Source organism: Staurois parvus, unplaced genomic scaffold (assembly GCF_062004578.1).
Source record: "Staurois parvus isolate SC_StPar_1 unplaced genomic scaffold, SC_StPar_1.0 ptg000894l, whole genome shotgun sequence".
In the NCBI taxonomy this organism is placed as follows: domain Eukaryota; kingdom Metazoa; phylum Chordata; class Amphibia; order Anura; family Ranidae; genus Staurois; species Staurois parvus.
In genome coordinates, this window is record NW_028318690.1 from 1,171,287 (window position 1) to 1,189,256 (window position 17,970).

General features: G+C 40.1%; 1 protein-coding gene across 1 annotated transcript in view; it reads left to right on the plus strand.

The window, feature by feature from the left end:
- LOC149442360 (uncharacterized) overlaps positions 1–17,970 on the plus strand; it is a 59,359-nt gene that overhangs the window by 2,426 nt on the left and 38,963 nt on the right. Inside the window, exons 2-3 of the mRNA XM_089656178.1 lie at positions 6,116–6,145; positions 10,972–11,001. Coding sequence (XP_089512304.1) covers positions 6,116–6,145; positions 10,972–11,001 — 60 coding nt within the window. The remainder of the gene's footprint in view (positions 1–6,115; positions 6,146–10,971; positions 11,002–17,970) is intronic.

Consider the following 17,970-nt stretch of genomic DNA (forward strand, 5'->3'; position numbering starts at 1 on the left):
TTCCCAAGGCTGCATACCAGTGTAAGAAAAGAGGAGGATGTAGTAGGCTAAAGCAGACCCAAAGCAAGGAACAACCTCTATAGAGATGGTGGAACCACATTAACCACTTGCCTACCGGGCACTTATTCCCCCTTCTTTACCAGGCCAATTTCCAGCTTTCAGCGCTGTCGCACTTTGATTGACAATTGCGCGGTTATGCAAGATTGTACCCATATGAAATTTTTATCATTTTTTTTCTCACAAATAGAGCTTTCTTTTGGTGGTAATTACTCATCGCTGGGTTTTTTACATTTTGCGCTATGAAAAAAAATTGCAAAAAATTTGGAAAAGAAACAAAAAAAGTTTCTTTGTTTCTATTATAAAATTTTACAAGTAGGTAATTTTTCTCCTTCACTGATGTGCGTTGATGAGGCAGCACTGATGGACCCTGATAGGGCACTGAAAGGCGGCACTGATAGGCAGCACTAATGAGGTGGCATGGATAGGCGGCACTGATAGGTGGCACTGAGGATGGGTACTGATAGACAGCACTGATAGGTGGCACTGATAGGGGGCACTGATGATGGGTACTGATAGACAGCACTGATAGGTGGCACTGACTGGCATCACTGCTGGGCACTGACTGGCGGCACTGCTAGGTATAGACTGGCGGCACTGTTAGGCATTGACTGGCACAACTGCTGGGCACTGACTGGCACAACCACTGGGCACTGACTAGTGGCACTGACTGGCAGCACTGCTGGGCTGCACTGATGGGCACTGGTGGGCACAGGTGGGTGGAACTGGTGGGCACAGGTGGGTGGGCACATGTGGGTGTCACTGCTGGGCACAGATAGGTGGCACTTCTGGATGGCACTTCTGGGCACAGGTGTGTGGCACTGCTGGACACAGGTGGTTGCACTGCTGGGCACAGGTGGGTGCACTGCTGGGCACAAGTGGGCAGAACTGGTGGGTGGCACTGCTGGGCACCGATCATCAGGGCACTGATCATCAGTGCCCTGATGATCGGTGCTGATCCCTGCTCTGACAACTGCCGGTTCTCGGCAGTACTTTCCTCACTATCTGACAGCGTGAGGAAAGTGCAGCCGAGAACCGGCAATTGCATTTCCCTGTGATCAGCGTGTCATTGGACACGGCTGATCACGTGGTAAAAGGCCGCTGTGATTGGCCTTTTACCACATCACGTGATCAGCTGTGTCCGTAGGACACAACGATCACGGCGATCGCCGGGTGCGCGTTCTGGGAGGACGTCATATGATGCCCTCCCAGAACTGGCCGGTCACAGTTGTGTAGCCGTCATTCAGCTATCTGCGGTCGGCAACTGGTTAAATAATAGATTTACCAAGTAACAGTGCCCTAGAGAACTAATGATAGGACCAGGCTCCATAAGTACCAGACCTTATGCTGATCCACCAAAGAGAGCAACATGCATCACTGTGTGCCCAAAAGACATGCCGATTTGATTGCTGATTTTAGAATGATTGTACCTTTAAAAGATTTTAAAAATCTGCCCTTTTTTGTTTGTTGGTATTATCTTGCTTTGGATCTGACTAACAAATACAAATACAATACCTAGGTGTCTCCATTAACCACTTCACCTCCGGTAGGTTTTACCCCGTATGAAGAGGGCATGTTTTGCTAATCAGCACTGTGTTATTTTAACTGCCAATTGCTCAGTCATGCAAAACTGTAAGCAAATTAAATTTTTAGATTTTTTTCACACAAATAGAGCTTTCTTTTGGTAGTATTTAATCACCAGTGGGTTTTTTTTATTTTTTGCTATATAAAATACTGAACATTTTGAAAATAAACACATTTTTCTGATTTTCTGTTTTAAAATTTTGCAAATAAATACTCTTCATAAATACTTAAAAAAACACATTTCCTTGGTAAAAGTAACCCAAATTGGTGTATATATTTTTTGTGTGAAAGTTATAAAGTCTACAAACTATGGCATATCTATATCTGAAAATGTATCAGTCCTGATGTACTGATGGCTTATCTCATTTCTTTCTTAAAGTGGTTCTAACGGCTGAAGGTATGTTTTACCTTCATGCATGCTATGAGTAGTATATAATAATTATAAAACAATAATATATGGATGTGATCAATGTTAAAAGCAATAGTTAACTGTCATGAATGGCTTTCCAATTATGACAGCTTGCTTTTTGTTGACATTCTGTGTTTGGCTACAGCTAATCACATGGTACAGGGTGTCAGATACCATGTGATAGCTGTGGGCCAATCACAGCTTCACAGCAGTGAATGAAAACCATTCATGACTGTTTTGTTTACATTGTAATCATGTGATCACAATAAATGGTCATAGCGATCACATGATATGAGTGGCCGGGTACTCAGCGCTGTGATCTGCTGTTTCCAGTGAACAGGTCATAGTCACAGGATTGTATGCCGCTGTGCCTGGCTGTGCTGCCTGCTTGCAGTCAAAGTACTGTGGGCAGGCAGCAAGTGGTTAATTTACATTATCGTTTATATCAGTTTGGTTAACTTGGTTAACTCATGCAGTGCAGATGTATTTTAAATGTGTTATTTAGGATACTTATTTTCACATTCATTGTAACTGGTTGAGAGATCTCAGCTTGTGGTCCCATGAGGCATAAGGATATCTCCCCTGGCAGTCCATCTCCCATAGCAAAGGGAGCAGATCAGTGCTCAGAGGTTCCCAGCCTGTACACTGTGTACGGCAGGGGAAGAGTTAAGTAACTGAATGCATGGAGTCCGTGCTAGGTCCACACTGGAGTTCCATTCTGCTACTGAGAGTGAGGTAATTGAGATACGCTGGACTGGTGGAGTGGACATAAGCTCAGCGTGTCACTCTTAAATGCAACAAGTTACAGTGAAGTTGTACATTGACACGGGAATGTGAGAATTAACTGGAGAACAGTTTAGAGGTATGAGTGTACCTGGTGTACAATACACAGTAAAGGTACCCCATGTGTGAGGCAGTGACCCTGCTGAAGGTGCCTAGCTTAGCCTAAAGGAACCTACCTGAGGTAGGCCCCCGTATGACCCAAACTTGGTGCCCAATGGGGAGGGAACATGGAGGAAGTGTCACCTGCCTGCCCTATACACCCATGTACAATTGGACTGATTTTCAGAGGTAGTTTGCTTGCACTGTGGGAGTCAAAACTAGAGAGTGGAGAACCACATAAACATGGGGAGAACATGTAAGCCCCATGCAGGATAGTACACTAGGTATGATTATGGAGGTGTGACATGATTGGCATGGTCAATTTATGTACTTTTTGTGAAAAAAGTGGTGTTTTTCTTCTGTATATTAAAGTCTGTAAGTAAACATTTTTGTGAAGCTCCAGAGCCAGCCAATTTAAGATCAGTTGAGCTCAGGGCATAGGATAAATCTGGCCATACACTCTATTATCTGATTGTACAATCTCTCCTTTAGATTACCAAAACCTATGTAATTTGAGGAAAAACCTAGGCAAACTAATCAATTTGTATCAAATCAGGTAGGCCTTTGCACTACATAGTTGATTGCAGATCTAAAGGAGATTGTACAATCAGATTGGATATTGTACAAGCAGCTGTACATGATGATATGGCATTCAGGATGGGAATTTGTTCAGCATGGGTCCTTGAAAACTCATCTATCCTCAAATTATTGGAGCAAGTTGTCAGCTAGCCCAACAGGCACTGTACTCCTATTTCAGTGCTGCTCACACAAGCATGTGTCTGGACTGGTCCCAGGGAAGAAAGCACTTAAAACTATGGAGCCCAGAGCGAGAAACATGCACTGACAGCACCATTCTTAGCAATGCCTGCAGCTGAATCTCACCTTGCAGAACCACAGTATTCCCATTGCACCTGTTCAATTATACCTGTTCAGGGCTGGGTCAAGGCAGAGGCAGAAGAGGCACCCCCTTTGGATGCTGTGCTGCGGAGAATGCAGCTGGGGCAGACACCTCCCCTGCCTTTGCATCTACTAGCTGTGTCCTACACAGTGCAGGACCGACCTGCCAGATAACATTGATCAGTGCTGCAGGGGTGTTGGAAAGGGAGGGCCATTTTTATTAGGTTTTAGCAGAAAAAGCAGCATGTGTTTAGTTACAAAAAGTTTTGAAACTGAAAATTTAAATAGCACATTTTATAAAGTACAGATGGTTAGTAAATAAGGCAATGCAAATAAAAAAACATGTCTTGTGGTTATTAAATGCATCCAGAAATTCAGTAGTCAAAAAATTGTTATATCTTAAGATCCAGTATTCCCAGGTTTAGTTGGAGAAGAGGGAAATGGCTAGGAATAAAGAACAAAAGTGGAAGTTTAGGGAGGGGGAAGGGAGAGGAGGGTGGAAGAGGATGGATTTGGTTTTATCCTTGTTAAGCTTTCAATTCCCAAGCTAGGAAGTATTTAAAGTATGTTTGGAAAAAAAATAGGTACTGGGAAGACACACAGAAATGTAGTTTGGAGGTGCAAATAAAAAGATAGGAAGGCGATGAAAGAAAGGGAAAATACAGTCAGGGGGAAAAGATTAGTAGGTGAGTTATGAAAAGAAGTACGGCTATGGAGAGGCATGGCTCCCAATTTCCGAAAAGGGTTCCTTACAGAGTAATCAGGCTCCTGGTGTATTTGTGAGGATAGTAGTCAGTTTTTCATTCACAAAAAAGGTTTCAACTTCAGAAACTAATGTGAATTGTGTTTTTCATGCCCAAGCTATTGTCAATTTAGAGGCTAAGAAGTGGCTAAGTTAAAAAGGATTTTTATGAGGTTTGAAGGTTTAAAGTGTGATAGAGCTAACCATGGGTCTCTAGGGATCTGCTTGTTGATTAGTTTGTTCAAAGGTATAAAGACCCTCGTCCAGAAATAACTAAGCAGTGGAAGGTCCACCAAGTGTTTAGGATGTGTCTGACAGTCTGACAACCACTGAAGCAACGCCCTCAGAGTTCTAGATATGTGTGTGAGTCTAGAGTGTACTAAGTACCATTAGTTAATACCTTAAAGGCAGACTTAACAGTAGTAACATGGATGGTACAGATAGCGCTTGTAGACCAGGTCTATAACCAGTCCTTCTGTCTTGCTGGCCTTTAAGTCTTCCTCCCATTTGTGTGGTTGGTAAAGGTACATGGTTAAGATGAGAGTAAACTATAGAAATAAGTTTGGGTGATAAGGGTGTGTAGTTGGAGATGTTCTCAAAAGTGGTCCGTTTTCTGGAAAGGTCATTTTCATGAATGAGTAATGTGACCCAAAGTCTGAGTTGTATGTACGAAAAAAATTCAGATAGAGAAGCTTAAGATTCATCTCTGATAGAGGGCCATGTGAAAATTGAACACTTCTCAAGAAGGGAGCAGGCTCCAGTAAAGCCATGTCATCCATCAATTAAAAGTGGTTGGGGATTCAAGTCCTATGGTAAAAGTGTGTTACTCGTTATTCATCAGTAGGGAAGGATACAGTGATATTAACTTGCTGGAGTACTTAGAACTGTGCCAGATTTTTAGGGTATCTCTCATCAGGGAGCACACGGTATTTTTTTCTACAGCCAGTAAACCCCGGCATGTTATCCTATGTGTCCATGCACACATAGGCTGTAATCAGCGTTTTTTGGCTGAAAAAAAACCCTTCAGAATTAGTAGGTTTCTAGAGTAGTTTTTTTAGCTGTAAAAACACTCTAACGCTGAAAAATGCAGCAAAACATGGCAAAGCAGTGTTTTTGGACTTTTTTTAGCAATTTTTTTTCTTTTAAATGCTAAAAAACAAAAACGTGGCTAAATGCTAATGCAAAAACACAAAAAAAAAATGCTGAAAACATTGGGTTTTTAACATGACTCTACACGGCTAATGCTACCAGCATTATTAACCACTTGCCGCCCAGCCACTTTAATACATATTTTATTTAGAACCACTTTAAGGAAATACTGTACATATTTTATTTTATTGCTTACTTGTAAGACTGCTTTTAATCACTTTACAGATACTTTAAATAGATACTAAAAAACAGTTCCTCATTAGTTTGGCAGTATACAATGTTGCACACATTATTATATTGTTTATTTGCATTGTAATTGTTATTTAAAAGATTGATACTATAAAATTATATTTTGCTAAATATTCTAATTCTGCATTTCATTGTTTGCTTTGTAGACAACTGAGCAGCAAATTGTGACATATGAGGTAAAACACAAACTGATTTCATTATTTATTATTTTCTACTTTTTATTGTACCTTTGTGTATGTGCTGTACTTAGTGACAAGCTCTGAGCATGCAATAGGTAGGATTTACTAAAACTGGAGCACTCAGAATCTGGTACAGGTGTGTATGGTAGCCAATCAGCTTCTAACTTCAGCTTGTTCAATTCAGCTTTGACAATGTTATTTTACACTGCAGCAAAAAAAGTTTATTTTACATAGAACAAACTGGTGCAACAGAGCTTCTTGGTTGCTGAACAATCTAAGTAAATGAGTATGGGCCTTATTTATCAAGTTGTACAAACTGAAATAAGAATAGTCTCTAGTTTTCAAATTGGATACAAAGTCACGGTGATAAATGACGTTCACATACTTTAAAAAGGGAGAATCTAATTTCTGTGGGACAGTACAGATATTCAAAGTAATCACAGACATCAAAGTGATACTAAACACACATTATGTAAATAATGTTATACCACCTCTTTCTGTATGTGGATGGTGGCACTGTAATTATTTTAATTTAAAAAAAAAATACATTCTTCCTAATCAATATACGCTGTCGAATGTTGCATGTCCCAACTCTTTCCAAGCCTGTCTGTAGGACATGGGCAGGAGGAGTTTCTAGTCCTCTGCTACTGGTCACTTGTTCAATATAAAAAATCAGCCTTTGGGATAACGAGTAAAAATGATTAATAATTAATATCAATACACTGTTTTAAATTCTCATATAACTATATATTTGAAATTAATCTTGGTGTTGGCAGATTTCTGCCAGTCACAGGCTATGTCACACCCCTGTATATATGCCCACATTCTATAGTCACATGGCTGCTCAGATGTAATAGGAATGAAATACTCAGAGTAGAAAATACACTAAAAACTGAGCATGTGGACTAGCTGTCAACTGCTGTGCAAAATTCCCATTTACAGTGGGGACATGGACAGAAGGGGGAGATAGAGAACAGCAGGAGCAACCAAAATTTTTGAAGAATACAGAAAACGAATCCCATAGTGACTGAGTGAGTATTACAAACATGTAATGCAGCATATAATTTTTTAGTTTTTAACCACTCCTTTAGTTTTTAAATCCTCCTGAGGATTTACCTCCCTTCTTGACCAGGTAATTTTTTGTGTTACAGCGCTGCGTTTCTTTAACTGACAACTGCGTGGTCGTGTAATGCTGCACCCAAATTAAATTTACGTCCTTTTTTTCCCACGTGAATGGTGGCATGGGTAGGGCATACGCACGCCTCACATGCTCCCCCTATCCTGAAATGCAAACTCACATATATATATATATATATACATATATATATATATATACGTGATTTTGTGCACCCATGCCACCCTGTAGCAGTATTTCTGCCATAGGGCGGACGGGAAGCAGTTAATGATGCGGGTTTAATGACACTTTACACTTCTGTCACATCAAAGCCGATTTTCACTTACAGTGAAGTCGCACAATTTAAAAATTGGGTGACCTGCCAATTTCATTGCGATTTTCAAGACATCTGGCACAGATGTGTATGCAAATCGCAACAAAAATAGTACATACACTATAGAAATCGTCACCGCACCGATATGACCACTCTAATAGCGGACAATAGGGTGCTACTTGACATACGATTTGCCAGTCACATGGCATGCAAATTGCATGCCAAGTCGCACCCGATGTGACCAGGGGCTTAAACATAAGCTTTGCCTCCCATAACTCTTTGCTTTTCAGGTAGGAGGAAGTCACTATTTCATACAAGTTTCCACTCTGAGTGCATATCCTGGTGACAAGCATTCATTCGCCAACCTCATCCACAGATACCGCCCAAATCGCCCACTCCGCTCCTCCCATGATATCCTCCTCTCTAGCTCCCTCATCACCTCCTCCCACGGTCACCTTCAGGACTTCTCCAGAGCCTCTCCCATCCTCTGGAACTCCCTACCACAGCATGTCCGGTCAGCCCCTACCCTGTCTGCCTTTAGGCAATCTTTGAAAACTCACTTCTTCAGGGAAGCCTACCCCACCTCCACCTCCACCTCCACCTAAGAACTGTACTTGAATCACCTCCACCAGATCATCCCACTCAGCTATCACCTTTCGTATCACCTCCCCCTTCCTTTAGATTGTAAGCTCCACAAGCAGGGCCCTCACATTCCTTCTGTACTGAAATGTATTGTAATTGTACTGTCTCCCTTACATTGTAAAGCGCTGCGCAAACTGTTGACGCTATATAAATCCTGTATAATAATATTAATTCTTCCACTTTCTTGTCCTGGTGTCACAGAGACAGCAAGTGAAGGAAAATCACAGAAAATAAAAACACCCATTTTCTCTTTCTGTCTTGCACATGACTGGGTACTGAAAGTGAACATAAGTGTTACCATATCCACTAAGGAAAGTGAACATGCTCTACTCCTTTAGTAAATCAACCCTTTGCTACAAAGAGGTTTTTGCATGTCAAACAACCATTGGGATTGGTTTATGTAACGAGTCGAGTCTGTTCACATGTCAGAGTGAATGTAGTAAATGAGGTGAAGCTGTGTTCTCTTTGAATTCCCACTTGTACACTAGTAATATATTTTTTTAATTTCCCTTTTCTAAAACTTTTTAATGTGAACATTTACTTTGCTGGGTGAACAGCCTCTAGTGTTTAATCAATCAACCACTGTTGTTTTGCAGCTGAGCAGACCCAAACCAGAAAAAAAACTAAGCTCCCATGATACAGTAGCAATGCTCTTATATGCCCTTTGTGTATTGTGCTGTCAAATTAGTGTCATGTATAGGATTGAAAGCAGAAACAAATTCAGGGTGGCAAACAACAGACTGCAAACAGACAATAACCTGCAAACTGCGTTTCGATTAACGTGTATCTGTGGTCAAAATTTAAAACCATATATTTATTTCCTCCTTATATTTTAAATATTTTTAGACTTCTCCTATTAATCTGAACAAAAGGCTTTGTGAAGATCCCTTCACATTTACTTCTTTGAATTCTGTGACACATATTCAGGGTACTCTGTTAGTAGGGACTTCTGTGTCACACATTTCCCAGAGCCTGCCTTCTGAACTACAGAGGTGATGAGAAGAGGAGTTTCAGAAGAAGGAGCCAGTACAGGAATCTAAGGTACCATGGGATATATAGTCCTGTGGTGTCAGTTGTGCGCGGGCGTAGGGCTCCTGTCGGCCCTGTTCACAGCCGGTTGGCGGGGGTGCATGTGTGGTCGTGCACGCAACGGCACGTGGGTGCGCATTCGAGATGGCACTTTGACACCAGGTGGGCTTTTTAAAATAAGATGGGGCTCTGCCTCAATGCCATTTGGTCTTTACCCTGTGTTCCTGTGTATCCTGCTATCTGTCTTACTACTGCTGATCCGACCTGTCATTGAAGTCACTAAAACGCCGCCTGCCTCGACCTCTGCCTGCCCTTTGGACTATCCTTCTGCCTGCCGATTCTGTCTGACTTGCCCTCTTTTTGCTGAACTGGACCACCTGACCTTGCTTACCCTGATCTTGCTTCTACCGGCTCACCCTGCCAGTATCCTGCACCTGCACGTCTACCTGAGTGCTGGCTACCTAACCAACCCAGCACTTCTGTCAGTACGCCATCCTCCAGCCACTCCTGCATGCCTGATGCGCATCTGTTCCATGGGAATCCATCAGGTACTCATGCACCTCTGTGCTCTGGTGCTCCCTGTCCCTTTACCAGGGCCCCTGAGCCAGAGCCGCAAGGGAGGCCCTTCTCTACGTCTCAGGTTCCACCATCAGGTACATAACATTTGGAAATTGAAAGTAAACTGAAGAAGAGGAGCTGCAAAACATGCAGGAGATTCCAGGAATTTGTGGAAGGAGATGGCCAGCAGACAGGCAACACATCATACATGAAAGGAGTTATTTCATTTAAGTGTCTATTCGATTGTCAAGAATAACTATTGTTTGTATTGTTATTACAAAGCTGAAGTTATAATAGGAAAGTCTATAATGTGACTATAGATTTCAGTTTATGAAGGTATATGTGTAGTTGAAACTATAAGTTATTTCTTGCTGTCTCTCTTCTACTACTGAGATTTCTTTTCCCTTTCTGTCCTGAAGACGCAACAGGAAATCTCACCAAAGTAGGGGGAATTTTCATCTTAGATCATTCACAAGAGAACTTTGGTCCCTATTAGAAGATATCCAATCACCTCTTGCTCTGGTGACAACTATAACATTTTGCTTTGCCCACACTTTCTGTCTTGAAGACAAGGGTCACAAGACGAATAGATGGGTGAGTCTTCCCAGTGGAGATACAGAAAGAAATCAAAGACTTAGCAGAGGGTCTAACACCACCCTAATCTATCTAAAATGAAAGGTTTTCTTTTGCATACACTTTAATTTTAGTGGACCTCACACACTTGTTTTCCAGTGATACAACGTTTTATAGATTCATGAAAATCTATTCACATAATGTTTGATTTCCGAGATGTTATCAATGAAAGGAACAGTAGACTTATTATCACGTTGGCTCCATAGCTGCAGAAACATGGGTGTGTATTTCTTTATTGCTGCCAATCTTTTTCAAGCACACTTCTTTGAGCCAAAAATAAAAATATTTTGTTACTTCCTTGTGAAACTGATTTTATTTACTTTACAGATAATTACTTTACAGACAAATAGATACTCACAATGTTTTACTTGTTTGTGCTTCAGTGTGCCCTGGTGCACACGTTTATTATATTGTTTAGTATTGCTTTTCCTATTTCAAAGTCTCATTTGCCATATTATAACATTTTTGTTTGCTATACATTCTAATTCTGTATTTTCATTGCTTGCTTTGTAGACAACTGAGCAACAGATAATCACATATGAGGTAAAACATGAACTAATACCACTGTTTAATATATTCTACCTTTTATTGTACCTTTGAATAAGTGCTGTACTTAGTGGCCAACCCTGAGCATGCAATAGGGTTGATTTACTAAAACTGGAGAGTGCAAAATAGGGTGCAGCTCTGCAAAGAAACCAATCAGCTTCCAGGTTTTTAATTTTTTTCTTTTGTCAAAACTTAAAGTGTTACTAAACCCAGGACCCTGCATTCACTATATCTGGTCTCCCACAGTACACAGAACATGGAAATGCGATTATTTTAGTAATATAAACTGCTAAATACCTTTTCTCATCAGCAGTATATAGCAGTATTGTGACTTCTATCAGTGTCCAGCAGAGCACTGGTTAAAGCTTGTAGGAAGAGTTTTCTTTCTGCCCTAGGAGGATGCATAACCCCTGATCCTCTGTCTGGACAGCACTAATTGGCACTGTGCTGATCACATGCACTCTCCCAATAAAAAAAACTCTCTAGCAAAACACACCAAACTGAGCAGGTGCAGTTTTCCCCCAAGGCTCTGTTCTATCAGCAGATGGATTGGGGACAGTAGAAGAAGGGGAGGATCAGAGAAAACAGGATGAAACAGCATGCTTACACAATGCGGAGGATTAACCCCCTAGATCCCACAGTGACTATAATAAGCATGCTTTACTGCATACACAGATTGATTTTACTGTTGTGGGTTTAGTAACACTTTAAATGAACAAGCTGACGTTAGAAACTGATTGGCTACCATACACAACTGCATAGTTAGTCTGGCTGAAAAAAGACAAAAGTCCATCCAGTTCAACTATTAAAAAAAAAAAAAAGTTATAATCCTATACCCACAGTTGATCCAGAGGAAGGCAAAAAACTCCTTCCTGATCCCACGAGAGGCAATCGGATATTCCCTGGATCAACTTTACCTATAAATGCACAGCTGCACCAGATTTTGCACTTTCCAGTTTTGGTAAATCCCAACTCCACTTTATTTATAACAGTAACATGTACATTATATTATTTTATATGTACATTATTTTATATTTTTTTAACTTTGTGAGATCCTCTTCATGCTCTGTTTTTTTTAAATCAAATTCCAGCTTTTGTGGTTCATATACAGTATTTAAAATTTTTGAAGTGCAGGTTATCTCTGAAGAAGTGACATATTATTTAGGAATCTCACAATTTTAGACCAAGGTTTCTTAACACTAAGGGATTCATTTATAAAGCAGAGCTATGACTTTACCGCTGATATACTGTTTACAAATGTGATTTTTTTTTTGTAAAGAACAGCATTGTGATTTACAAATGTGCTTTCCGTTTTGCATTTCTGAAGCAAGTGAAGCCCCATTAATTTTAATGTGTCAAAGTCAATGGGGCGATTTACTAAAGGAATAGAGGCTGTTCATTTTTGCAAAACGAATGTCCCTGAGCTTAGTAGATACAGTGTTTTACAATGACAAATTTATAAATGTACCCCTAAATCCATCAGAATTACCCCCAAGGGTATGAATACCGATTGTTGAGAACCTGTTGTGTAGTTTCAGGATACTCTGGCAAATTACATAAAATTCACCGTACACCATAGTTATAACCATTGCTATATGGTTGGCTTAGTTTACATCCTAGCATGGGGCAACAAGTGAAGTATCTCCACAATATAAAGGGTAATCCTAATGATATTTTAGTTATGGTTGACCCTGCTGGGCTAAATTTTCCACTGGTTTCTTTGAACATTTAGAGACTCCTGTGGAGAAATTCAGTGGCTGTAATTTCTACTTGACTTTCCTGGACAGCAGATCTTTACTTCATATGTTGCACAGCTAGATAGAATCCTGGCAGTATCCATATTTAAGAAATTCCCATGCCCACTGTGCTGTGGCTGAATAGCATTGTCTTAGCTTATCCAAGGCTCATTTTATTATGTACAGTATTGTAGGTTAACTCTCATTACAGGAAAAAAAAAACTTTATGTTCAATAGAGTGAAAGAGGGTTAGAACTCCTGTCAAGTTTGTATTGCTCTTTATTTCCCCGTCCAAATCACAAAGGTGTACAGAGAGCAAACTTTTTGTTATAAACCTGTTAAAGTTTCTAACCTTCCCCCAGTGTTGTTGATATCCTATGGTTCCTTCTCATCCTGGTGACAACAGTTTAGTGAGGAAATCCTCTTGAAGAGCCAGGCAGTCAAAGAAACATTATAGAGGTACCCTTCCCTGTTCTATCAAGAAAATGATTAGATGAAGTTTCACTTTAAGAACAGCTAAGGTTGTATATGATAAGGAACACTTGGGATGAGGCTAATGGAGTACAGACTCCACATTTTAAAATTATTTCCAAGTATAACATATTTGTTTTCATAGGACCAATGCCTGATCCCATGACATTACAAAAGGCCTCTTGTTTTGTCAGCAGCTGATATTCATATTGCTTAAGAATCAGCTTCTCTGGAAAACAATGGCATTGGTCTTCCTACTACTGAGCAGTTGTGTTTCAGGTTACAGCTACCGTATATAAATAACATAGGATTTCACATGTGTCAAAATGATTTTCTGTTTTGTTAGAAACGCAAAGTCTTAAGGTACCCATGGATGGTCATACCATACCATAAAGATGACCATTGTACCATAATTCAGTAGAATTATCTGTCTGTGAGATAGCTGTGAGGTTATATGTGAAATATTGTTTTAGAGAGACTCTATATTACAATAAAAAGTATTCACTAGCTTAAAACATTTAAGGTGACAGCTTATTGGGCTTTTGAAGACAGGCTCTGGTTCGTTTCAAGCGGGTTTTGCATTCCTGTCTATGGGAATACAAAGCCCACTTGAATCAGGTCAAATGCAGGTCAGATGGAGGTAAATCTGTAGATGAATTCTGAATAATCTGAGAAGCATCTCACACTTACAGTTGTGTTCAAAATAATAGCAGTGTGTTGAAAAAAGTGAATAAAGCTCAAAATCCTTCTAATAGCTTTTATTTCCATACACACAAATGCATTGGGAACACTACACATTCTATTACAAATCAAAACATGAAGAAAAATATATCAAATTTGTGTTGTTCCTCTAAAAAATTGAAGAAAAGTGAATATTAGACTGTTCAAAAAAAAAAACAGTGTTTGTATTCTTCTTTACAAACTCAAACATTCACTATATAAACTGAAAAATGTTTGAAGATTTTGCTTTCCTTTGAATCACTTAATTAATATTTAGTTGTATAAGCACTGTTTCTGAGAACTGCTGTACATCTGTGTTGCATGGAGTCAACCAACGTCTGGCACCTGTGAACAGGTATTCCAGCCCAGGATGATTGGACTACATTCCACAGTTCTTCTCTATTTCTTGATTTTGCCTCAGAAACTGCATTTTTGATGTCACCCCACAAGTTTTCTAATGGATTAAGATCCGGGAATTGGGCTGGCCACTCCATAACATCAATCTTGTTGGTCTGGAACATATACTGGTGTGTTTTGGGTCGTTGTCTTGTTGGAACACCCATTTCAAGGGCATTTTCTCTTCAGCATAAGGCAGCATGACCTCTTCAAATATTCTGATGTATTCAAAGTGATCCATGATCCCTGGTATTCGATAAATAGGCCCAACACCGTAGTATGAGAAACATCCCCATATCATGATGCTTGTGCAACCATGCTTCACTGTCTTCACAGTGTACTGTGGCTTGAATTCAGTGTTTGGGGGGTCGTCTGACAAACTGTCTCCGGCCACTAGACCCAAAAAGAACAATCTTACTTTCATCAGTCCACAAAATGTTGCACCATTTCTCTTTAGGCCAGTCAATGTGCTCTTTGGCAAATTGTAACCTCTTCAGCACGTCTTTTTTTCAACAGTGGGACTTTGCGGGGGCTTCTTGCAGATAGCTTGACTTCACATAGGCGTCTTCTAATTGTAACAGTACTCACAGGTAACTTTAGACCTTCTTTGATCTTCCAGGAGCTGATTGTTGGCTGAGTCCTTGCCATTTTGGCTATTCTTCTATCCATTCGAATGGTAGTTTTTCGCTTTCTTCCACGTCTTTCAGGTTTTGGTTGCCATTTTAAAGCATTTGTGATCATTTTAGCTGAGCAGCCTATCATTTTCTGCACTTCTTTATATGTTTTCCCCTCTCCAATCAACTTTTTAATCAAGGTACGCTGTTCTTCTGAACAATGTCTGGAACAACCCATTTTCCTCAGAATTTCATAGAGAAATGCACTGTAACCAGCATGTACAACATTTGTTGCCTTCCTTCTTTAAATAAGGGCAATAATTGCCACCTGTTTTTCAAAGAATGAATGACCTCACTAATGGAACTCCACACTGCTATTATTTTGAACATGCCCCTTTCAATTAGTGATTCAATTACACAGAATTGGCAGCATGCATGTCATGACTGTTGGGTCTGTTGGATTTCTATTACTCTACTACACCTGCTAGTAAATTATTTGCCATGTAGAAATATCATTTCTACCAAAAACAGTGATTGATCAGGTTAGTGATGTCTGACTGTTATTATTTTGAACCCAACTGTATATCAGACTGGTGCCATTCACACAAGTACAAACCTATGGACACAGGCCTTTATTCTCTTTCTTCATAGAGTTCTATCAGTGTTGGGGCTCACAGATCATTGGTTCAGCTGAGACTTTAAAATTATTTAACAGCTTTTAATTTCCCTTCCCTTGCATACTAATTGCTAAGTTAAGTGAAAATACAAAGCATTTGCCAAGAAAACATTTAAGTGAGCAGCCTCTATTCTTTTGGTATACTATAAATTCTCAAACATAAATACATAAACAAAAACAGCACTTCCACTTTTTATCATAAAATACGAGCCAAAAATAAAATATACTAATAAAAGGATTATGAAATCAACGCATAGTGAGCAAAAAGTCCAAAATGATGTATTTTTATACACTTTCAATCTTATTGTGCAAACATCCAAGTGAAGCAAGAATCCACTACCTGATAATTAGAAAAATCCATCTGAGCTGTAGGACCTTTTATTACAGAAGGTTAAATAATATCATTGTGCTTTTCCCACAACCAAATCAGTGAATTAACCAAATTCTAATGCAACAGTGGAGAGCTTGCTCATAAAAGCTTGCAATCCCAAACAGATTTAAGTAGATGGATACCATGACACACATTTCCTCTAAATAAAATTATTTGGTGCTAAATATTATTGCTGCACTTTTTCTTAGCTTTCCCCACACTAGTTGTTTTGCTTGAATATGGTTACTGTCACTGCATGCCAGTTGCCATTATTACTGAGAAACTTCCACTGTGCCTTATCTGCCCAAAGTGTGGCACAGTGGCTAAATGGCTAGCACTTCTTCCTAGCATCACTAGCGGTTGTTGGTTTGAATCCCAACCATGTCACAAACTGCCTAGAGTTTGTGTGTGTTTCCCCCTACACTCCAAAGACACACTGGTAGGTTAATTGGCTTCTGTCTAAATTGGCCCTAGTATGTGTATGTATGAATGTAAATTAGGGTCCTTAGATTGTGTGTTCCTTGAGGGTTAGGGGCTGATGTGACTGTACAATATATATGTAAAGCACTGCATAAATTGACAGCGCTATATAAGTACCTGTAAAAAATATATTGGCGAATGTTATTTTTCATTTCTGTTATAATGTTACAAGCTTACAATAATATTAAATAATTAAGCACGCCCCTCTATTAGCTGCATAAATATGAAACAAAGTAACATAAAACAATGTATTGTCTTTACATAAACCTATATGCCTCTAAGATGTAAAAAAAATATACAAAATATTGCCCCTAAAGTATCAGTATCTAAATTGCAAATCAATGCGCAGTTTATGTAACTAAGTAAATAAAAAGCCAGTTCTTAAAAATCAACAGTGTGCAATCCTGTTTTGACAATGTACAATTCCACACCCTGTGCTTTCACACACAACTCGCCCAAAACTTTGTGACCTTTTCTATGTATAAGCCTGGGTTCACATACATGCGGTGCGGTACATCGCATGTGATTCGCACAGGAACCGCACCGCATTCCTGTGCGAATCACATGCGATTTGTGTGCGGTGCGATTGGAGCCAAACATTTTGTAGGGCTCTATTCGCACCGCACCCGCACCAAAAACGTTCAGGACCCTTTTTTTGGTCCGCACTAGAATCGGCTCACATGGGTATTCATACCTATGTGATCTGATTCTGCACATTGCACTGCGTTTTTCAGACCGCTTTCGGGGTGTTGTTAACTTAACATACACACCCGCAGCGGTTTGCATGAATGGGATGTGATTCTGATGCAGTGCGGAATTCGCACAGAAAATGCTGTGAATTCCGCAGCGCATCAGTGTGAACCCGGGCTAAAGGTCTGCAGCGCTTATTCAACACTTTCACCTCCCACAGTCCTCTTATTTTCCTCCGCAGTCAAAGCTACAAATAAAAGGCTGAAATATTGTGTTATGACATCGAAAACATTTTATGAAAATTAATACAAAAAAATTACTCATAAAAGTGTTAAAACCACACTAGTTTCAAGTCCCTTGGATGTTTAATTCCTCCCAGAAGTCTAAACCAGCAGTCTGGCACCCACCCCCCTGTTATTAGGTACACTCTTTGCATGCCAGATTTGGATCCTCACCTTTGGCGCGTTTTATCATAGGAGACTTTTTCAAAGGATGGAAATCAGATCACGCATGCTGCAACTATATAATCTGTCCATCAGATTTGTAGGAATCTGTTAACCTTAACCTCTTCACACCAGCCGCACACAAATGTGTGACCTCCCGGCGTTTGGGCCTAGACGCCGAGAGGCCACACATTTGCGTTCTATTAAAAAAGGACTTATGTGCCGAGAGCGCGCGCCTTGTGCGCTCCCAGCACACATGTCCGGTACTCACGGAAAGGTCCTGATCTCCTCTTTTGATCGGGACCTTTCCCGATCATGTGACCGCCATGATGGCGCGTCACGGTGGTCACATGACCCTAAACCCTGCCCT